General features: G+C 41.3%; 1 protein-coding gene across 5 annotated transcripts in view; it reads left to right on the top strand.

Moving 5' to 3' along the window:
- The window catches only part of TRAPPC8 (trafficking protein particle complex 8), a 78,487-nt gene that overhangs the window by 10,894 nt on the left and 43,088 nt on the right, over positions 1–24,505 (top strand). For 2 of the 5 annotated variants that reach the window (XM_032223132.1, XM_032223133.1), the window contains exons 3-8: positions 1,269–1,352; positions 9,651–9,740; positions 12,064–12,238; positions 13,219–13,372; positions 15,921–16,011; positions 23,601–23,854. In XM_032223132.1, coding sequence (XP_032079023.1) covers positions 1,269–1,352; positions 9,651–9,740; positions 12,064–12,238; positions 13,219–13,372; positions 15,921–16,011; positions 23,601–23,854 — 848 coding nt within the window. Of the gene's footprint in view, positions 1–1,268; positions 1,353–8,388; positions 9,197–9,650; positions 9,741–12,063; positions 12,239–13,218; positions 13,373–15,920; positions 16,012–23,600; positions 23,855–24,505 lie in introns of those variants that run through there. The other 3 variants (XM_032223134.1, XM_032223135.1, XM_032223136.1) reach the window with 2 other exon arrangements.

The raw sequence follows: 24,505 nt of genomic DNA, 5'->3' as shown, positions 1-24,505 counted from the left end.
GATGGATAAATAGATAAATAGATAGATAGATGATAGATAGATAGAGGATATATACACATACATGCATACACACATACATACACAGAGAGAGACAGAGACAGAGACAGACATGGATGGATAGATATCACAGAAGTGAGTACACCCCCTCACATTTTATCAATATTTAAGTATATCTTGCAGCAGTTTAGACATTAATGGCTGGGGGCCATGATCGCTGCAGAACAACGCCCCCCACCCCTGCACGCGCTCAGCGGGCCACGGTAAAATTATCAAAGGCTGACTGGTCCGCGGCGATAAAAAGGTTGGGGACCACTGAGTTAAGGGATATCATTGTGTTTTTTGTTCAGATAGGTTAGTAATCAGGCCTAATTCATATTTTCTCCCTAAGAGGAATTAAGAGTTTCGTAAGATTAGGAAATAGTTTTACCTAAATTTTGCCCAAATCCAACTGTCCTAGGGAGATAGTTTTCTTGCATATTTATTTGAAAGGTTGGAAGCCTTCTAATCTCATAGAAAATGCTGGAAAGCAAGTCTCTATGCCAACTGTTAGTAAGTAAGAATGTATCAGGCATATTCCTACCTGTCAGCAACATCTTTTGTGACAAAATAAATTAGATGTACTATTAATTTCCTTCTCTGATTACCAGAAGACCCACCCAGATTTCTAAAGGGTACAAACCTATTTTATGTATGAGGTATGAATGTGTGTCATTTCTGAATTAACTTTCTTTGCTATTTTTAAATGTTAATAACTGTTGTATATAGGGAGTGTTGAAGTAGTTATTATTGATCAGTAGGAAATTAAGTTAGGAAGGGCTACTTCCACAGAAAGCAGAATTCTTACCCTTGTTTTCTAATGGGAAGAAATGAAGTGAACTTTTTCCTGTTGGATATATCTTCTGGGATTAAAATGAAACCTCATAGTAAATCCAATCGATTTAAACATCCTTAATTTTTGGAAGGATATCCATTGCCCATAAAAAAATCATTATTCTTTATGTACATTTTCCTTATTATACATTTGAAAATTAGCTACATTTCATATATATTTTGTTCCAACAAGATACCAGCTTCAACATGCTGTAAATAGATATGTTAATGTATTTTTCAAGATGTGTTCAGAAAGTGTGAACTATTCCAAAAATATCAGTTTAATCTAAATACATATTGGCTATATGTATATTAAAATTTAGGAAATATAAAATGGTGAGCAAGATATTTCAAACTTTTATTTGCTTAGTGTAATAATTCCATGTTTTCTCTGTCAGATCACTCAGTTAAAGCTAGTGTTCCTTGGTACATTAGTTGGAAAGACACCCTGATGGGACTGAACACATCCACATTTTATTCAGGTATTTTGTGTGATAGGTGTGGGTTTCTATTCCATTTCTGTTCCTCTGTTGTATAATGCTTCCATATTTCTTTATAATCCAATTGTAGTGTAGTGCTTTCTCAAAATCATCTTGTTTTTCCTGGAAGAATATTGGTAATGGCTATGTTTCTCTAGTTGATTCATATACTATTGCTGACTGTGATAATGGAATTTTAAATGCAGATAAAATCATTTTCATTTTCTGATTAATTTCATTGTGCATGCTGACCTTTATAATATTTACTACATCCAAAATTCTTTCCTTTTTCCTGTGCACTGCTTGGAGAGTCCAAGCAATGGGTTAAATTAGTCTGGTTGCTTTAGGACTGAGGAATCTTTTTCCTAGGCCACACCTCCTGGTGCTTGTTAACGCCAGATTTTTTCCTCAGTCTGGCCCTATTAGGGACTAATTCAATGACCTCCAGCTTTTAATTTAAACCAGGCTTGGACTCTCCTAATAGTTTTCCTCTTAATCGTCTTTTTCCTTTGACATTTGCCCATGCATGCATGGTATCAGAAGTGCTCTTGGAATTATATGTGAATTTTTGTTCATTTTCTTATTAAAATAACTTATAAATGGTCCTTTATTATTGCATAATAAAGTTATTCTCATGTGCTTCACTGAATTTTGTTGTATTTAATTGAGAAAGTTTTTTTAAAAAAATTATTATTTTTAGGGCATTGGCATGCAGGAAAAAGCAATTATATTTTTCTTAAAAATAGTGAAATTTATATGAATAAAATTGTCTGTTACGATTAAAATTTATGGAATAATAGAAGAGAAAATTATTTTCTCTTCTAATGTGCTACTTCTAATGTGCTACTTGCCTTCTAAAACGGTTCCACCACAAAACTGCGGTCGACTAAAGCGCACTCGACGAAACCGCGTACCTGACGTCATCACAGCACGACGAAAAAAGCACGCTGTGAGCGCTAAAGCTAAAATTAACCCCTAAACCTAAACCTAACCCCCCGAAACCTAACCCTAAACCTAAACCTAATCCTTAACCTAACCCTAAACCTAACCCTAAACCTAACCCTTAACCTAACGCTAAACCTAACCCTAACGCTTAACCTAACCCTAACCCTTAACCTAACCCTAACCCTAAACCTAACCCTTACCTTAACGTGAATCGGCTTGCTTTTAAAGCGCTTTTTAAAGCGCCCTTTTTTCTCCGCGGTCACTGTTGTCGCGCTGCTGATGACGTCAGCGACGCGCTTTAATCGGGCGCGCTTTAGTGGACCGCAGTTTTGTCGTGCCACTAGAGCAGGGCTGTTAAAGTCCCAGCCCGCGGACTGGATGCATCACGCATTGGTCACGCCCAGTTTAGCGAAGGGAAAAAAAAGTCCTGATACGTAACGTGACGCCACTGTGACGCCGTGAGTTTGACACCCCTGCACTTGAAAAAATAGGGGGATTTCAGTTGCCTGTGTTCTAAATAGTCTGTTAATATCCTTTCTTCTTTTATACAAACAACCACAATAAATCTTCCTTAAAAGTTTTACTGGGATTCTGATTTTGTAAATCATTTGTCTTTCTTTCCTGTGCCTAGATTCCTTTTTAACACAGTATATAAACTAGATAAGATGTGTCTTGACTATGTGTCAGTTTATTGCATTTATCTCTTAATTGGTGGGATGCAAATATTTTGGTTTGAAAGATAATCTCTACATTGAAGAATCTGACTTTCCAAGATTCAGTGAGCATATGTTTGTGACGTACTGGCTAAAATTGATCAGTATTGTTATTACTATTCTCCTACGCCACAGGTATAGTATACATCTTGTCTAGATTAAAAAGTATTTTGTGAAGCACTGATTGACCTAAATAATGATGTGCATGTGAATCTCAGTGTCTCTATTCTGGTCTGGTGATAAATGTAGCATAAGGAAAATTATAACTTGGAATATAAAAGGAGTTAATGGTAAAAAAAATAATGTATGAATAAAAAGAAAATAGGGTATACAGTATGTCTGAAACTAAATGAAACTGGAAGGATATAATAGATTTGAAGATAGCCTCACCCTACAAAGTAGAGTTGTTAAATACATACTAATTATAAATGAAAGGTTTTAAAATGTAAAGTCAAGAAAATATGAATTGGTGTCACCAAGGAGTTGTTAGTGTATATGGAAAGAGAAAGAAGCCATATTTTGGTATTTATTAGTTATGCTTAGTAAATAATGAAAATGGAAAAGAAGATAGGAGCTTGGGGAAAAATCTTGTAACATTCTGAAATAATGCTATCCAATGGGGGAAAGATATTCAACGACATGATAGGAATGAACAAATGGGAACAAGGGAATGGAACTCAAAATAATGTTGGACCATTTGGAAAGGTAAGAACAAGTAATGGGGACTGGTGAGTACAGTATGTGTTTAGGAAACTGACAGCATGTTTAGAGTTAATAAGATGCTAAAAAAGAGAAAGGAGGGTCATTTGTAGAACACAATGTAAGTATGAAGTGAATGTAGTAATATGACGGAAGCAAATATTTTTTTGCAAGGCCAGGTAAATACATCACATGGTGTTGTTGTAAACTAAGTTTCACAATATTTCTTTATCTTATCTCCTACCTTTAATTTCTTTGGTTTATTTTTTCCCCTGTTTTCTGCATAACATTGCTCATTCTAAAAGGAAATAGTATTGTGATTTATGTGTGTATGTATTTAGATGGATACAGTACTGTTTCTTTTAGTTGTGAGTTGCAGGAGACTATTGCAAAGGCTTGTTGAATAGTGAAAGCATAAATGTATGGATACTTATTTACAAATGGTTACTACTAATTTTCATATATGTATGGTTCTTCCATAAAGGATAGATTTAAACACTGACTATATTTGACTATAAGGTGTCCTCATACAGTGACCCAAACTCTTAATTTTGCGCTGGGGTGCTGAATGTGTTAAGGATCCAATTTCCTGGATATATTGCTAGCTGGTTAAATATCTTGCTCTTGTACATATATTTAATCTGGATGTTTTTAGTGTTTTTGCTATTTTAAAAGGCTTTTAATATTTTTTTATTGTAATACATTTTTGATTTGTAAGCCAACCAGAGTCATTGACTTAGATGGGCAGTTGTTGTAATTGAATGAATGATTTTTTTTCCTTTAAGGAGAGCACTGAAATATTGTCCTTTCCTTCAGAATAAGTGGAGAGAGGGCACTGAGTCTTTTGTTGTAAAACATTGTTGCCATCTGAAAATCGTTATTACTCAATAGCTAAGCTGTTGAAAGCAGAAGTATCTTTGTTCCTTCTTACCATCGTTTAAATATATTAGAAAACATTTACACTTCAGTTGCAGGAAGAAGCAATCACATGACTTCATCTATTTATGCATTTGTGCTTTTCCCAGTCCAAGATTTGATAAAATTTTGGCAATACTGGTCTTGAAAATACTTGAGATAAAGGGGTTTATCTTTAATCCTTTACCATATCACATACACAGATCCATTTAAAATACTTTATGCAGCTATATTCCCTTTTTTAAAGTTTAAAAATAAACATAGCATCTGCACAAAATAGTCAACTCAGTATAATAATGATTTTTATTCTAATGGCTAATTTTATTCTGAAATAGAATAAATTTCTACCAATGTGGACTGCATGCATAATGCTCTTCTTGAGCCTCCCTTAATGAGAACATTGCACAGCCTGTAAAGATGTAGAGCTCTTCCATTCTTACATCTTGTGACACTTGTGATTTTATATGCATATTTTTCAAATTGATACATGGCTCAGTTGTATTCTGTAGTGTCAGCACATTCCTAAAATGCCATGACATATTTTACCTTAATTATTTTGCTGCTCCTTAAAAATCATTTTATTTTTTAAGGCATACTTAAAGTAATGTAAACAAATCATTAATTCCAATTCTGAAATATTGACTTTCAGGAAAATACCTGTGGAGCTATTGCGGTTTTGCCTTCTATACAAGCAAGAAATATTTGAGAATGGCAAATATTAATAAATGGAATCCAAAAGTACATTTAAATTGTCCGTGTGTGTAGAATAATATCTAAAAGTTGGAATGATTAATTGAATAATGACTAATAATTACATTTGAATACTACCAAGTCTGTAGTAGATACCGAAATCATATGCTAATCTTTCCAATCCTCTCCTACCAAGAATATAAAAATTTTCTTGGTTCATTTTTTAAATTAGCATTAGCTATTTTTTTTTCAAATTGTATATTTATCTCATAGAACAAATTAGCTGGAATAAGTATTACATAGTGGCAGAGTCCAATAACAGATTACATCTGCCTGATGTTTCATTTATCACTTCTTTCAAAAACTAATATGATAGCAATTGTATAAACCCAAGTCATTTGGCTGTGTGAAGATTCTTATACTGTATATCTGAGGCATTGTCTTGAAATGGTACAGATCGCACTGAGATGATATTTTTGTTAGGAGAATGAAATATTAAATCCAATTCTCTGTCTGCACTAGTATCTAGTGCTTTGTGTAATAAGTGCATCAATTGGAACGATTCACTATGATGATGAAATTATCTTAATTACTATGAGTAGCCTTTGAAAATCTGTTTGCTACAAGAAAGAAATATTGTATTATCGTATCATATTGACTCCCACCTTCCTACCTGTTCGTAAGGACCTAAAGACATTGCGGTGCTAGTTGGCTTGGGGCTCCAGTGGGGGATCTGCGCAGTGGAGGTGATTGAATAATAACAGATCCCACTTCCCACCCTCTGCCTCCTCCCTCACCTTGTGTCTTTGGTTGTTAGGTTTGATTTTGACATTTTATGTTTTAATTAAGATGTAACTGTAGGCCATCCAGAGTTGCAGGTTATCTTATGGTAAGAGGGATGGCCAATATCATTTGTTTGTTTTTATTTATTTGTTTCTTTATTTAAATTTTAAATTTAAATTTATGCTTGATAGACCTGTGATTTTAATTTAGCAATCACAGATGGGACCAGCAATTTGGTCATGAAGCAGAGCAGTCATGAAGTGAAACCATGACAGTGCTTATGAACTTACTTCAGTTTTCCTTTGATTTACAGATTTGCAAAGGTTTTAAACATGAGGATTGGTTGTAAAGTTACTTTTTCATCACTGGCGTAACTACCATGTTTCCCCAAAAATACAACATGTCCTCATAATAAGGCCATGCCACATTTTTCTGGTGGGCAAAAATATAAGCCCTCCCCTGCAAATAGGCCTCCTGGACAACGCCACACCTCCAGCCAGGCAGAACGCCGCTCACTAACCTAGTGGTATCCTGAAGGTGCCAAGCCATGGGAACCGGGGGGAGGCAAAGGTGATCACGTTGCTTGGCACCTTTGGGATCCCGCTAGGTTGGTGAGCAGCGCTGTGCCCAGCTGAAAAGGGGGGTTGCCGGGCGGCTGCTCTCTCGCGAGCGGGCTCCCAAAGTGCCGGGCACAGCCTCATGGGCAAATGGCTGTGTTGCTCTGCCGCAGCAGTGCAACACAACAGTCATGAAGCGACCACACTCAGAGCAGCCACCCGCCAAACCCCCTTTCCAGCCGGGCACAGCACCATTAACTGACCTAGGGGTATTGCCAAGCCGCGTGAGCGCCTGTTTACCGCCGCTCGGCTCCCGTGGCTTGGCACCTTCGAAATGCCAGTGAATGGGGTACTGTATGGCTGGGTTGCGTGAGCGTCTGTTCAGCTCTCGCTCATGCGCCTCCCAGCCTCACGATGCCCTGGCCCATCTCTCCCCGCAGAGCCAGGGCACCTCCGCTGCCGCCATCCCAGCATGGCTTTTTTGGCGGCTTCCAAACTGAGTCTTCCAGCAGTGGCCGCTCTGGGAGTACACTCTATGGTTGTGGGCCAGCTGCCAGCAGAGCGTACAGCCATAGAGCGTATGCCCACAGCAGCCACTGCCGGAAGACTCAGTTTGGAAGCCGCCGAAAAAGCCATGCTGGAATGGCGATGGCAGCCGCTGCAGTGGAGGTGCCCTGGCTCTGCAGGGAGAGCTGGAGCAGGGCATCGTGAGGCTGGGAGATGCGTGAGTGAGAGTGGAACAGCCGCTTGCGCAACGCCCCTTTCCAGCCATGCAGAGTGCCATTCACTGGCATTTCGAAGGCGCCAAGCCGCAAGAGCCGGGCTGCGGCGAACAGGCGCTCACATGGCTTGGCGATACCCCCAGGTTAGTGAATGGCGCTGTGCCAGGCTGGAAAGGGGGTTTGACGGGTGGCTGCTCATGAGTGTGGTCGCTTCATGGCTGTTGTGTTGAGATGCTGCGACAGCGCAACACAGCCATTTGCCCATGCGAACTGGCTTCTAAAGAGCCGAGCACAGCCTCAGGGGCGAAGCAGCCATGAGGTGACCAAGCTCACAAGCAACCGCCTGGCAAACCCCCTCTCCAGCCAGGTAGGGCGCCATTCACTGACCTAGGAGGTATCCCTAAGGTGCCAAGCCACATGGCGCTCTGCCCACTCCCCAGCTCCCATGGCTTGGCATATTAGGGAAACCTCCTCGGTCAGTGCATGGAGCTCTGCCGGGCTGGAGAACGGGGTTGCGCGAGCGCCTGTTCTGCCCCCAGCAGGCATGCGTCCAAGCCTCAACATGTCCGGGCCCAGCTCTCCCTGCAGCCACAGCTGCCGCGCTCCGAGCGTAATGTCTTCTCCAGTTCCAAACTCCAAAATTCAGTTGCCGAGTCTTCCAGCAGTGGCCGCTCTAGGAGAGCACTCTATGGTTGTGGGCTGGCTGCTGAGAGTCTTCCAGCAGCCAGCCCATAACCATAGAGCGCACTCCTAGAGCGGCTGCTGCTGGAAGACTCGGCAGCTGAGTTTGGGAGTTTGGAACCGGAAAAGACGTTATGCTCGGAGTGGGGTTGTCCAGGGGGTTTATTTTGGGTGGTGGGCTTATATTTTTGCCCACGCGAAAAATGTGGCAAGGCTTTAGTTTCAGGACAGGTTGTATTTTCGGGGACGATAATAAGGCCCAAGCCATATTTAGTGGGTAAAAAAAATAAGACCCTGTCTTATTTTCAGGGAAATACGGTATGAATGGTTGCTAAACAAAGATTACTGTATCTATGTTGTTAAAAATACTAGTGTAATTTTAGCTTCTTAAAAGATACTACTTTTTAAAAATATTGGTTTGGATAGCAAGATGGGCTACATATAAATTTCATAATAAAAATACTTATTACTGCTTTCTATATTCCTAATAGGAATAAAAATAACCTTACGAATATGAATAAAAATAACCTTATGATCAGTTTTTATTAAGAATGTTTATGATTCATAATGTAAATTAAAGATATTACCAGTTGTAAAGACTTTACAAAATATAAAAGGCATTTATGTTTACAAAATATCATGTGTATGTCAGGCCCAAGCCCAGAGACAATACAGCAAAGTCTAATTGAGTTTAATCCTTTATTTGCTTACACCGAATTTGCCAAACTCAAGTGATTACTTTCTTATCCACTAAATACTATATTTCCTGAGAGAATCAAATATGTGACTACCCCAAACCTCTTTCCCCCTCTCTCTGGAAAAGCTCTTATGTTGCCAAAATTCCTCCACTGCTTCTCTAGGTGCACATGCCATCGTATCATATGGTAATACAGGTTGTCCTCGCTTAATGATCAGGTTTGGGACTGGCAACTCTATTACTAAGCAGTGTGATCATTAAGCAAGACATAACATCACTGCCCCTAGACCTATGACCTCGCTTCTGCTGAGGTCATAAATAAGCAAGACATCATGTGACCCTCACTTGTGATTTTACCACCAGCTTCTCCACTGACACTACTTGTTGGAAGCTGGCTGTGAAGGACACAAATGCGATCATGTGATTGCAGGATGCTGCTACGGTTGTAAGTATGAGGATAATTGTAAAGTTACTTTTTCAGTTTTGTAACTTTGAATGGTCACTAAATGGGGCAGTTGTTAAGTGAGGACTACCTGCAAGTAAATTCTTGTTGAATTTAATGCCTAGTAGGTATGCATAGAGTCAGACTGTCAGTATGCTACACATAGATTTTCAGCTTATCTTTAATTTTTTTTTATTTGAATTGCTTCCATGGAGATAAATGAAAATGTATCTAATAATGAAACATAGATACAATTTGTAAAACTTTTCTGTTGTTCTAATACATGGTTATGGGACATATTGAAAACTCATAATGTACAATTCTTCTAAGTAATTGATAATGCTGTAAACTTGGTATATTTTCTCAGCTTTCTTTTATAATAATTTAAGTAGCATAAATGGTTTTACAGCAAAAAAAAGGTTGTATAACCATCTTTTTAATTTCTCATTTATTTCAGCCACCACCCCATGGTTTGAAGCTTATCGAGAGAGCTTTCTTCAGTCTACGCCAGCATCAGACCATGAGTTCCTAAACCACTATGTAGCCTGTATCCTTAGAAATAGATGGACATGATACAGTTAGCTTCAGATGGACCATGTCTCTATAGTTTGAATAATTCAAGAAGAAGTGACCCAAGAGGAGGAAATGCCTCTTGAAAACATGATAGTGATTAGATATATTTATCCTAGATACACAATAAAATATTTGAACCAATCCTCTACATATAACCAAGTATTCTTCCTTTGCAATAGAATTTTGTATAATCTGTTTCTGAAATTTTAGAAGATTATAAAGGGCCAGGTTAAGATGTCTAAAATATTGAGCCAAGGTAAAAATTAATCAAGAAAGCTGGGTGAATACTTGTAGGGTATAAGACAAGTAACAATGTATGAGGCTATGATGAAATCTGGCCCCCTTGCCCTTCATGAGAATAGCAGAATGGCAGAAACATGCAAGTCTGAAAGAAGGCAGCGAAAGCAATGGACTTTTCAGTAGAAAACTATATTCTGACAGTTCCATTCCAACAGTCTCCTTAAGTGTTTCCATCAAGATTAAGATTATTTTATTTAGCATGTGGCTAAAAACGAAGTCTGATCAAGTGATATTCTCCCTCACTTGTTGACACACATTATCTATAATTTGATTCTTGTTAGGTTATGAATCTTGCTTTTGTAATGTGTTTTTATAACATATACTGAAGCTAATATGCAGTTGTTATATTTTTAAAAGCTATTTATTTAGTTTTTAATTAATTTAAATATGAAACCAATAGTTCCAAATGTTGGAGGTAATATATAAATAATCCCATGACTTGAAATGACATTCTATGTGAGAATTTGTATATTCCAGATTTCTCTCTCATATGAGAGACTTTCCTTTTTTCCCCATATTTTTGAGAAAGATTCTCAGTGTCTTAAGATATATTGTAACACTGCTGCTTTGTCTTTTCTAACAGTTCTCTTAAAAGGCTTTGTCTTTCTGAGATTTTTGTCTTTCCTGGTTTTGGTTTCTCTTCTTTGCAATTTCCATGGTTTGTTTTTTTCTCTTTCTTCATTTTTGACAATCCCTGTTCACATTCATCCTTAACAAATTAAGTTGACAAAATTCTTCTGGTTCTCTATAAATGACTTCAAAGTGATTCTCGATTGCATTATTGTTAAGTAGTGTTCTTGCTTTACCCTTCTTAACTATAATAGCAACACTGTTTCTTTGATTTAAAATCCTGAGTAATAAACAGTATGATTTTATGACAAAAAGGTCTGATCCAAATCCATCTCAATTTACTGATGCCCAAGATGTCAACATTTAATCATTTCATTTCATCTTTCATTGTGTTGAGCTTTCCCATGTTCATGAGTCTTACATTCAATGTTCCTTCTGTAATTTACTCTTTGCAGCTTCAGTTTTTTTTTTTCTTGTACAGATAGGCCACACTTAATGAGCCTAATTAGGATTAGAATTTCCATCTCTAAATAATGTGATCATTAGGCTAAACATCACATGAGGCCACTGCTCAGAAATGGCAGTTCTAATAGTCCCAGTTGTAGTTGTTAGGCCAAGTTTGTGCCTTCATTAGGCAAGGATTCATGCTTTTTCTGCCCTGCATCCCTCACCTCCACTTCAATTTCCCCATCCTCCTATTTTCCCCCATCTGTGCCCTTATGGTTTTCCTGCACTTTGCCATGTCTGCCCACACCTACATCTGGCCTTCATCATTATCATCTTCTTGTATGACCTCATGAAGAGCCAACGGCTATCTTAGCTAGGCATGCTTCAGCAGCAGCAGGAACAAGAAGGTGGCCACGGTCAGTTATGGGGTTTATGTAGCAGGGATAGACAGCAGAGTACAGGGTGGTCAGAAGGACAGAGAATGGTGATAAATTGATGGGAGGAAGTACATACTACAATCATAAATATGAATGGGCTGTATTTGACCATAGGAGGTGTTCAATGACCATAACATGGAGGATTGGCAGCAGCTTCTAACAAATAGTTAAGTGAGTATTACCTGTGTGGCAACATCAGTGATTACACTTCATAAATGCTTTAATTTAGCCATGTTATAAACGCCAGTAGTTCTTTGAGATATCCTCACCTCTTCCTCATTAGCATTTTCAATGACATTCAACCTGAAGGAACCCTACTCTAGCACTATATTATCAATCATTTAATACTTTTATCTATGTGGGTTTTTTAGTTAAAGAAAATACAGGTTTACCATTGCCTTCTCTCATGCATTATGAATCGATTCCTTTGCCATTATCACTAAAGTAATCAACTTATTACCAGCATCTTCCATATTTCTTTAGTGTTTGTATTAGTCATTAGCTAACTTTTACAATTGGGATTCCACCTTAACATTAAGTAAGGTATGCTCGTGGTATCATCTAGTGAATCTGAACCTGTGGAACAGTTTCTAAAACTATCACAAGAGCAACATCGGATTCAACATAGTAATGAATATTCCTATCCAAAGTGGTTTATTCCAAACACATTGAAATATTATGTGTTGTTGCATGATGTGAGTATAGGAGAGGAACAAAGGTGAGTAGGCACCACAAAACTTTATTAGGCTTCTACAATATTAATTTCAAGCTTGTTGTCCATTTATTTGATTTAAAATGAATGAAAAGGTAGTCTAAATACACCTAACTTGTTTGAAGTCATTAAGGTAAATCAGTAATGTGGATTTAAATGATTCCCACCAGTTTGGAATAAAATAATAATTGATTGTTCATTATTTAATATTTTTAACTTCTGCTGTACATAATGGAAATTTTCCCAAAATCAAATAACATGGACAATCTTTAGCTTAGGAAATTTCTACAAGATAGAGTTATTTTTATTTCTTTTTTACATTCCTTTTATAATTCTACATTGGGTTATAAAAATGAATAAAAGGAAAGGATTCCCTTCCACCACTCCCTTAATTTATCTCCCTTACCCCATGCCTGGGATTCCCTTACCTCCATCCCAGGCAATACATTTAAAACATACTTGCTTGCATTCTGGCTAGTTAGAGGAATACAAACTACGACTCCAGCTTGATTATCTTATTTTGTCTTGACTTCATTTATACTGCACTTATTCTAGTTTTCCTGATGAATGAATGTTAATTATTGACTATGCACCCATTCGTGGATTTCTCATAAAGTAATTTACTGTACAATAAATATTCTTTTAATAACGTAACTGTAATTCATTGATGCCTAAGAGAAATTGAAGCTAAAACCATTCAAGTAATTATAATGTGGTATATTCCATCTGCTAGCAGAAGGAAGAATAATTATCCAAGAATGAAATATTTTCTCTACATAGTCACCCCTATGTCATATTTTTCCTTTTGTGTTTTGAAATGTAAATTTCAATTTTGCCTGTTACCTCAACCAGAAACCACTTATGCTACTCATAATTGTATTTCTTATATTTAATAAATATTCTCATTGAAATTTCTCATATTCTCTCTTATACTAGTCTTTCAAAATGTCATAGTTTTCTCTTTGCCATATTTAACATCTTTGCAGAGCTGATTTAATATATGAAGAAATAAAGCAAAGATATGGAACTCAGGGTTGCTACTTGCTTAAGATAAATTCTCGTGTGTCTAACCGAGGAACAGATGAACAGATTCCTGATCCCTGGAGCCAGTACCTTCAGAAAAACATTATGCAAACTCAGGTATCCATCCATCCATCCATCCGTCCATCCATCCATGCAAATCACTTCTCATCCATTTTATACTTCTAACATAATTAATTGACTTTTTAAAATTATCTCGAGCAATTAATGAATGAGAAAAGTAATATTTTTTATTAATTAGATGAGAATTAGTCTTATCTTAAGAAAGGTGCCTAATATTTTTAACGCATTTAAGCATCTATTGATATGGGACAGTCTTTGTTCCAGAGTTATTAGAAATAAATAATAAACTTGGATATTCTATCTGTTTATTTGAAGAACAAAACACAGTAGACTTAGAATCACACAAACACATCAGATATAAATAGTAATTTAAATACATTAGCATATGTATATCTCTCTGTAGGTATATTAATCTTGATGCTAATTTTATAACATTTGCCTTTTTCCATAAACTCAATAAATATTTAATTATGTATGTTGCTTTTCAAGGTAAATTTGATATATTTATCTCAAAAATGAAAACCTTGCATTTTTGGATTTACTGTTCTAGTTCTGCAACAATTGAAACTCCAGTTATTACAAATTTCCATAGAAGAGCCTATAGAATCATTTTAAACTTCTTCCAATTAATTGAATATCATGACAAATTACCAAACTATTGCACAATTTCAATACATTTAGTACAAATATCTGTAATTTGTAAATGAGACATATTATTGGTATATAATTTTTATTTAACCCAAACACTGTTATACTTGAAATGTTTCCTCTGTCAATAAAACAGAACAGCAGTTCCAATTGCAAATTAAAAATAAGAGAGATTAAGGACATAATTGATAACTACCATGAGATACTTTCATAGATCAAAAATTTATTAGTAATAACTATAGCAAGCTTGAAGTCTTTTCTGTTGTCTGCAGTTTTGCTTTTGAGGAATAGAGGGATTTGGCAAAGCAAGAAAACCATCAGTTGAGTAATAAAAGACCCCCTCAGTTCAACCTTCCTTTATTGGGTAATAAAGGAAGATGGTGTAGAGACAGATTCCCTGACTGTCTTCTTAGACTACCAGACTGAAGCTTGATTGCCAGAAAGAGGATAAACTGAAATTGTCTGTGTCTTGTTAGCTCCAAAGAGACCTTCAACAGTGAAAGCTGAGGGAAAGGATGAGAAAACACTTTGAGATAATTTAATTGATTTTTAAAGTATGAAATAGGTCATTCTTTCAAAAATAGATCTTAGAAGTAACTCTCTATTGTAATGCTTTATATTTTCCATTCTTCATATATGCAATCCTCCACTTACAACAGTTCATGTAGTGATTGTTCGAAGTTACAAGAGCACAGAAAAAAGCATCATGACTGTTTTTCACATTTTCAACTGTTGCAGCTTCCTCATGATCACATGATCAAAATGAAGATGCTTGGCAACTGGTTCATGTTTATGACGGTTGCAGTGTCCCAAGGACACATGATTACCTTTTGCAACCGTCTGACAAGCAGAGTCAATGGGGAAGCCAGATTCCTTAACAACTGTAATACTAACTTAACAACTAAATGGACCAGAATTAAGTTTGTCACTTAGCAACATAAATTTTGAGCTCCATTGTGGTCATAGGTTGATAATTACCTGTATTGCCCCTCTCCCAAGAGTCTGTACTAATGATGTTTAAATCAGGGGCCACAAACCTTTCAGACCTCAGTGACCACTAAATTCATAACTTTAAATCCCGTGGACCACTAATATGGTCTGTCTAATGACCGACTGGGTGGGCGTGGCTGTGGTCGTGACTGGGTGGGCATGGCCAACTCTGTCACTCACGTCAATGGGCACCTCACCAGCCTCTACTCGTCCCTCCCCTCCCAGCCACCACTTGCCTGCCTGCCTGGCAGTTGTTGGCAATTGTTGGAGCTAAGCAACCACCATGAGAAAGAGTTGGCAAAACAGCTAGCTCAATTCAAATTGGATCTGATCGAGAAGGAGGCTCAGCAGAAGATCCTCATTGAGGACTATGAGCATAGGCTTTCCAAGCAGAGGGAAAACCTGCAGGAGTGCAGGGCCAGGTACCAGTGCCTGGAGGCTCAGCAGGCTGAGATGGTCAGCCACTTCCAGGCCATGAAGCAGTCCCACTGGAACAAGGCCCTCTGGCTCTTCACCACCAGCGGCACTTCCCTCCAGGGTTCGCCCAAAGCACCGCACCAGGAGGCCAAAACAGAACCCAAGTCAGAATTTCTCCCTCCCCTCCAATCTGCATAAAAAGACCCCGAAGGGGGAGACTCTCTGCAGCAACACAAATGTTCATTGCATGTATCTGGCCAGGGGCCATAGTTTGAGGACCCCTGATTTAATGCAATATAAAAATTGCAAATAATTTTTCTGCGGACCACCAGTGGTCCACGGACCACCAATTGGTGACCCCTGGTTTAAATATTCACCTGTAATTTAGTGAGAACATTGTATGTCTATCTTTCAGAGCTGTTTTTAAGGCCAAATTGTTTAAAAATTAATGAACATTTTTCATTAGAATATTTTGATGCATAGTATTTTTGTAAAACTGAAAGTGTTTTTGTATATTTTATTCTGACAGGAACTTTATGAAGATGGCACATGTGCAGTTATTTCAAATAAGAATTCTGATCACTTCATATCACTGGATGGGTTAGATAATGATTCCAAAGGTACATTTCTTTGAAATTAATAGACCAACTATCATTCTAAGTATTTTATATCGCATTTTGATTACACTAGAATTTGCATATTTTTACCAGTTTATAAAGGATCATTTGTCACCAAGAACATATTATTTATTGCAGTTGAGTTCCTTTCCTTTACACTATACATGCAGCTTTTGATTTACAACCATTTGTTTAATGACCAAAGTTAGGATGGTCTTGGAAAAATTGACTTAAGATCTTTGAAGTTATTATGGCTGTCGTGTCTGTCATATCATCCCCACAAGTCATATGATTGTAGTTCGGGTACATGTCACCCAGTTTTCATTTACAAAGGTTGTAGTATCTTGTAGTCACACGATTGCAATTTTTGACCTTCCCAGCCACCTTCCAACAAGCAATGTTGGTTAGGAAGTCATAATGTAATGACCATGGTAAAAATGGTTGTAAAATTGGGTCTGGTGACTTGACGATTCTCCATAATGAGGGGGGAGGAGTATCCAGAATGGGTTGACCTTATCCTCTCGTGATTGGATTGAGTCAGATAAGCTCTTTGGGCTCCGCCCCCTGGAACCGGGCATGCCCAGTTTTTCTGACTCAAAACGATCGTGAGACGTTGCTCATTCTGGATCTCCAGCAATTTACTAAGATCTAAAGGAAAATTCACTTGGACCCGTCGAGTTTTGCCTCCCTGCTTCGCACACAGCCTCCTCCTGCAGGATTGGGACTGCCACTAGCCCCCCTGGGGCGGCACGGTGCCCTGGCCACTGAGGACATCCGAAGACTCTCAGTGAGGACCTTGGCCGGGCAGCAGGAGGACGGGCAAAAGCCTCTAGCAGGCAGCCCTAACCGCTGAGGCTTGTAAGTTGCTGGAGCGCTCCGTTGCTCCCCTCAAGGGTTGAGCAACGAACCAGGGCTTCCAAACGCCCTGGAGCACCCGCGCTGCCTCCACGTGGCCAGAGGATCGTGAGGAAGCCGAAGAAGCTGTTCCTGGCCACAGCAGCATCGGAGGAGAGGCAGGAGGAAGAGAATCCGGCTGGGAGCGCACGTGGCAAGCTCTCAGGAGCACAAGCCTCTCTTCAGGCACTTTTAAATTTCGCGCCCCTTTGCAAGCCGGTCGGCGCCATTTTGAAGCCGGGAGGACCCACGTGGTTCAAGATGGCGGCGCATTCCAACAGCCACAGCCTCAGGGGGCCCCCCTCCCACCCACCCCCAGGGCTCCTGAATTCCCAGAAGCCCAGGAGGAAGAGATTCACAGCTCCTCAGATTCATCCCAGGAGGACAGTGAACATCTTTGATGAGCAGGCCATCGAGGCAGACACTGTTCCTACGCCCAAGACCTTCCTCGTCCTGATAAGGTGCCAATGGGCATCTCCTACAACTGGCCCCTCACCCTCCTCTTCAGACAGGGTGTTCTTCAATGTGGACCAAGAGCTGGCTAAGCTACTTGCACAGCCCGCCATAGATGATCCAGTCGTGGCTCTTCATACATCCACCAACATGCCTGGGGAGCCAGAGGATGCCTTGAAGGCGGAGGACAAGAAGGCAGATCTCACCTTGCAGAGGGGTCATCTAGCAGCAGCCTGGGCTGTGAAAGCATCCACCACAACCTCCTTCATCATCAGATCTTCCTTGCTGTGGCTGCTGGAGCTACAGCAATGCACCCCCATAGCAGATGCCCGGTCACATCAGGACATCAACAGGCTGGCAGCGGCCATCCAGTTCTCATCGGATGCCACCCTGGCTGCAGCCAGATTTGCTTCCAGGGCGATCGCATCGTCAGTGGCATCACGCAGGCTGCTGTGGCTTCGACAGTGGCAGGTGGAGGTTCGTCACAAGTGGCGCCTGGCTTCGGCCCCCTTCACAGGGGACTCCCTCTTTGGCTCGGCTCTGGACCGGTTCCTGATAGAGAACAAGGACAAGAGGAAGGTCCTCGCCACTGCCCAGAAGAAAGGCAGCTTCAGGTCGACTCCATACCCCAGACGCTCCTACTCACGGGGTCAGGACTCTGGTTCCTTCTTTCGGGGTCAGGTCTCCCTTAGGGGGTCAGAGGCAGGTTTCTCTGGAAGCAGGCAGTATCAGGGGGGATTCCCTGCTAGACAGAGGTACCCGGACAGACAGCAAAGAGGCAGGCAGCAGAAGCGGCCCTTTCGAGGGGGCGGAGGAGGCGGAGGGGGGCACTCCTTCCGCAGAAACTAAAGCTAGGCCCAGCGTTCTCCCCATTGGGGGATGCTTAGCGCACTTCGCTGACTGCTGGGACATCACCTCCTCTGACAGATGGGTGCAGAAGACCATCAGGCATGGCCTTTCACTCGAATTTCTTTCCAGTCCCCCGAGCTTCTTCCGGATATGTCCGGTTTCTAAGATCCCGACCCGGAGGCTGATGATGCAGGAAGCCATCCAACACCTGTTGGAGATCAGGGCAATCCAGTCAGTGCCTCCAGAGCAACAGGGTCAGGGGCACTATTCCATCCTGTTTGTCATCCCCAAGGCCTCTGGGGGCTGGAGAGCGATCCTTGACCTGAAACGCCTGAACTGTTCCATTCGCTATAGGAGGTTCAAGATGCACTCCCTACACTCTATCTTGGAGGGGGTTAGACAAGGAGACTTTCTCACTTCTATAGACCTCACTGAGGCCTATCTGCACATTCCCATTGCCCAGGATCACCGTAGGTATCTCAGGTTCTGCTACATGGGACACCACTATCAGTACCGAGCCCTCCCCTTCGGGCTGTCTTCGGCCCCGAGGGTATTCACAAAGGTAATGGCAGCGCTGGCAGCGCACCTGAGACAGGTCCCGGTGCGCATCCAATGTTACCTGGATGACCTGCTCCTGCAGTCATCTTCCTTTAGGGGCGCTCTGCGAGACCTAGATGTCACCATGACAGTCCTGAGGGACCACGGGTTTACAGTGAACCTAGCCAAGAGTCACCTCCACCCCTCTACTAGTCTGATTCACCTAGGAGCCAGAATAGACACCCAGGCGGGCATGGTCTTCCTGTCGCCCGACAGACAGATAGCGCTTAGACAGCTAGCCTCCTCGATAGCCAGGAAGCGCAAGGTGTCCTTAGCCACTCTGTCTAAACTACTAGGCACCATGGTCTCCGCCATTGGCATCGTCCCGTGGGCTCGCCTCCACACCAGGCGCACGAGCTGTTCGCAGACCAAGGTACTTCTCCCGGTAGAGGTCTCCCGCTCCCTGACTTGGTGGACGTCCCCAGCGATCACGAAGGGCGAAACCTTCTGGACACCAGACCGCTTGACGGTAACGACGGACGCCAGTCTGAGCGGGTGGGGTGCCCATCTGCTGGCTCAGTGGACTCAGGCGGAAGGGACTCACAACATAAACTGGTTGGAGCTCAGGGCGGTCCGCCTGGCCCTGTTACGGTTCCAGAACTCGGTCAGGGGCCAGCACATATTAGTCCTCACAGACAATATCACCACCAAGGCTCACATAAACAGACAGGGGGGGACAAGATCAAGGGCCCTCATGAAGGAGGCCAAACGTCTGGGTCAGTGGGCCGAAAGGAACCTCCGGTCTTTGAGGGCAGAACACATAGCGGGGGTGGACAACACCAGGGCTGACTGGCTCAGCCGGGCCGAGGTGGACAACTCAGAGTGGAGGCTACAGCCTACGATATTCGAGGAGGTGGCTGAGCGCTTCGGGCGCCCGGAGGTCGATCTGTTCGCCACTCTCCTCAACACTCAGCTCCCGAGGTTCTTCTCCAGGTACCGGACACGGGGGGCGGACGCTCTGCGGAGCTCATGGCCCAGGGGTCTTTTGTATGCCTTTCCTCCCTTGCCCCTGATTCCCAGGGTCATACGGAAGATCCTTCAGGAGGGGGCGGAAGTGGTTCTGTTGGCTCCTCATTGGCCCCGGAGGCTTTGGTTTGCAGATATCCAGTCTCTGTCGGTGGAGAGGCCCTGGAGAATCCCCCAGGAGAGGATATCCCTCAGTCAGGGGGCGCTGGAGCACCCGGATCCTCAATGGCTCCAGTTGACCGCTTGGCGATTGAGCGGAGCATCCTGAGGAAAGACCTCTTCTCCCCCAGGGTGATAAGGACTATCCAGGCCGCCCGCAGACCCTCCACAGAGTGCATCTATGGCTCCACATGGCGGGCCTTTGACTCTTGGTGCAACTCCCGGGGGTACAACCCCATCCAGGCTACGGTGCCACAGGTTCTGGACTTCCTCCAGGCGGGCCTGGATAGAGGGTTAGCTCCTAACACAATTAGGAGACAGGTTTCTGCCATCTCATCAGTTCTCCTGTGTGGCAGAAACCAGAGCTTGACGCACCATCCCATGGTCAGGCAATTCCTTAAGGGGGCCTCAAATCTCAGACCACCTACGGTACACAGGTACCCTTCCTGGGATTTACACAGAGTACTGGACGCTCTAACGGGCGCCCCATTTGAGCCATTACAAACAGTTTCCCTTAAGTTCCTGACCCTGAAGGTGGCGTTCCTGGTGGCCATCACCTCCGCCAGGCGGATATCCGAACTGCAGGTGCTGTCCACCAGGGAGGATCTCTGTGTCTTCCACCAAGATAGGGTGGTGTTATGGCTGGATCCATCCTTCATCCCCAAGGTGTGCTCCTGCTTCCATCGAGCCCAGGAACTGATTTTGCCCAACTTCTGTCCAGACCCTTCTCACCCATTGGAGAGGAAGTAGCACACTCTGGACGTTAGGAGGGCTCTGAGGATTTACCTCAGGAGAACCAGGCCAAACAGGAAATCCGAAGCCCTGTTTGTCTCCTTCCAACCAGGATCCCTGGGTAACAAGGTAACTTCCACCACTATTGGCAGGTGGTTGCGAACCTGCATTGCCACTGCGTACCAATCGCAGGGTTTACAGACACCAAATCATATCACAGCCCACTCCACGCGGAGTGCAGCCACATCCACGGCCTGGGCCACACAAGCATCCCTGGCCGAAATCTGCAGGGCAGCCACGTGGGCTTCCCCCTCTCCCTTTGTTAGGAACTATAAGTTGGACTCCTTTGCCTCGGCAGAGGCCTCATTCGGCCGCAGGGTGTTGCAGGCGGTTCACAGGGCAGGACCCGCGCCTCAACAGGCCTGAGTGGGGGACACGGGGCCTCAGGGGTCTCCCTCCCTAGGGACGTGCAGGCTTTTGTATGTCCCATTCTGGATACTCCTCTCCCCTCACTATGGAGAAAGGGCATTGGTACTTACCTGATACGCCTCTTCTCATAGTGGGGGAGGAGTATCCAGTCCCTCCCTGACTATGTTTGTATGACTAAGTGTTATGTTCATTGTTTATGTTGTTATTTAAATATTGATGTTGAAGACAATAAAAGCAAAAAAACTGAATCAAGAGTCTGGAGTGAATGATGCAACGAGTCGGAGAGAGCTCTTCGTCATTAAAACTGGGCATGCCCGGTTCCAGGGGGCGGAGCCCAAAGAGCTTATCTGACTCAATCCAATCACGAGAGGATAAGGTCAACCCATTCTGGATACTCCTCCCCCCACTATGAGAAGAGGCGTATCAGGTAAGTACCAACGCCCTTTTGCTTTACCAAGATACTGACATAACAATGGAAATTCTGGTCGAAATTGTGGTTGTGATCCCAAGTTGAGGACTGCTTGTATATGTTGGATGAAGACCAAAAAAAAATATTTATACCACTAGATTCTGTATGAGGTAGTGGCTTCTGAATATGACAAAAATCCTTGTCTTATGCAATTGAGGATCATTTAATTTTCTTAATGGAATTACTTAAACAGAAAACTTATTTATTATTTACTTTATTTCTTTTGGGGATGTGTATATGCATATTGTGGCAAAGACACTATAGGATGAATATTTTTGACTGGAGTTAGGAATTCTAGTTGCCACAGAGGAAAGCGGGGAATTCAACAGGTATTTTTGCTTGTTTATAAACTTGTGGTTTACAATGCTTCCTCTTTTGCGGAAATGGTCTTCAATTCAGAGGCATCTCCTTTCACATAAATATGGTATATCCTACTTTTCAGATAGCTTTTCTACCAAGACAATGTACTTAACAGTATGATTATAACAGTATGATTATAAATAAAAAACTTCATGCTTTAAAAAGCAAAAATAAGAGCTTATCACAGGGCATCTGAAAGCAGTAAGCCAATGGAAGGAGAAAGTCCAAAAGAGCAGATTTCTTCAATAGTTTTGGCTACCTTTTTTTTTTTTTAGTATTTTGGAGAAGACATAAAACAAAGTTAAAATAAGTATGTTAAGCTTCCATTAAGGCAAATCACTAATAATGATCTTTTAAAACCTACCCAAAAACTGAAAATTTCAGTCATATCCCCTCAAGATAGAGCTGAGGTGGCGCAATGGTTAAATGCAGCACTGCAGGCTACTTCAGCTGACTGCAGTTCTGCAGTTCGGCTGTTCAAATCTCACTGGCTCAGAGTTGACTCAGCCTTCCATCCTTCTGAGGTGGGTAAAATGAGGACCCGGATTGTTGTTGGGGTTAGGGTTAGGGTTAGACTCTGTAAACCGCTTAGAGAGGGCTGAAAGCCCTATGAAGCGGTATATAAGTCTAACTGCTATTGCTATTGCTATTAAGATTGCCACTATATTACTACCATATTCCCTTGCCATTGGAGGCTGGAAAAAAAATTAAGACATTTTGGTAAACTAGGTGCTGAAACTTGCCTTTTACAATGGTGTCAAATATTGTGACATTTCTGATATATATGTCTGCATTGTGGATTGATGTGGATATGAAGTCATATAAATATTGTGAAAGTATGAAATCTTGCAAAATAGCTAAATTTTATTTTGAATACAGATAGTCCTCCATTTATGACCATTCCTTCAATGACTGTTCAAAGTTGCAACGGTGGTGAACAAATGTTGCCTGTAACTGGTCTTTGACGTTTTAGCCATCCCAGCATCCCCATGGTTATGTAATCACACCCTGGGTGATTGACAGCTGACTCAATTTACTACCTGTTGCACAACCTACAATCACATGATTATCATTTGCAGCCTTTCCTTCTGGCTTCCCTAGAAATTCAATAGGGAAGCCAGCGGGGAATGCTGTAAGTTACTGAGATAAGTCTCTCCCACCCATCCACCCACTTCCAGCCCTTCTGTGGTTGCACTATGCTGGCCACTTGTGCAGGCACTTCCTGAGCCTTGATGTTCCTTGCATGCTCAGGTACCTCTTCACACCTTCATGCATCCTCCCTGATCTTTCCTGCATCTCACATTCTTAACACATACCATACACTTTTTCAGACATATCCCTTGCACCCTTGGACGCCCCCTTGTCCCCCTCAGCAGCAATCACCTACCTGCTTCCTGGCTTGTTTGTAAAATTCCTGTGACTTGCAACTTCCTGCTGACTTCCCCGTTGACTTCTTGTGGGAAGTTAGCAGGAAGTTGCCTCACCTAACAGTTGTGGGATTTGGTTAAACAATAGCAGCTGGAATTGCAGTGATTGCCATTACTAAGTGATATGGTTGTGCTTTATAATCTCATTGTTCAGTGATGGAAAGTCTGATTCCAATTGCCATAGTAAGTTAAGGATTACTGTAGGCAGTTTTGAAATCATCATTTAATGGTTATTACATATAATTTCTTTTTCTTAGATGGTTTATCAAATAACTTTAAGAGTCACCCACTTCAGTTGGATCATGCTAGTGACACTAGTTACTTCGATGGCACAGATTACATAAAACCAAATCTATCTATGCACGAATCAAAGAAATCAAATATTTGGACACCTCATGGCACTTGTTTGACACTCACAGATCATGATCGAATTCGGCAATTCATACAAGAATTCACTTTTAGAGGACTTTTACCACATATAGAGAAAACTATTAGACAATTGAATGATCAGGTAAGTAATATTATTTTTACAAAAATGTTTTTAGGGAGGTTTTTCGCTTAGCTGAAATTCAAACTAGATTCACAATCAAAGCTTGCTATGTAAAATCTTAAATGTATTCAGAACATATCCTGTATATTGTTTATTTCAGTGAAAATCCTCAATACAGCTTATGTCAAAGTACATGTGCATAGTATAATTGATATTTAACATTGAAATTTAATACAAATGTCATTGCCATTCATTTATAAAGATGATGTAATGCTTTAGAAACCCCAACACAATATATTTTAAATGATCTGAACTAACAAATGAAAGCTAGAGCCAATAAATGCAAGACTCCTTTTATGCAGAGCCCTTCAGATTACTTTGATAAAATATGTAATGACAATGAATAATTATTCTTCCCTTTGAATCTATTGCTGAAGAGAATTATATAACAATGCTCAATAGATGAGTAAACCTATAAATTCATACATTTCCTAAAATGAAGCATATGTTGTTTTCTGAAGATAACAGATAGCAGTATTTTAAAAAAGCTGAAAAGAAAATTATCTGACTTTTTTAGTCTCATCCTCTTTCTCCCCCCCTCCCTCTCCCTCTCTCTCCATGCACACCTGTGTAAAAAACAAAAGTTTAAAAAGCAGACAATATATATATGTT

This window comes from Thamnophis elegans, chromosome 8 (assembly GCF_009769535.1).
Source record: "Thamnophis elegans isolate rThaEle1 chromosome 8, rThaEle1.pri, whole genome shotgun sequence".
In the NCBI taxonomy this organism is placed as follows: domain Eukaryota; kingdom Metazoa; phylum Chordata; class Lepidosauria; order Squamata; family Colubridae; genus Thamnophis; species Thamnophis elegans.
This window is presented reverse-complemented; position numbering and strand designations above follow the sequence as displayed.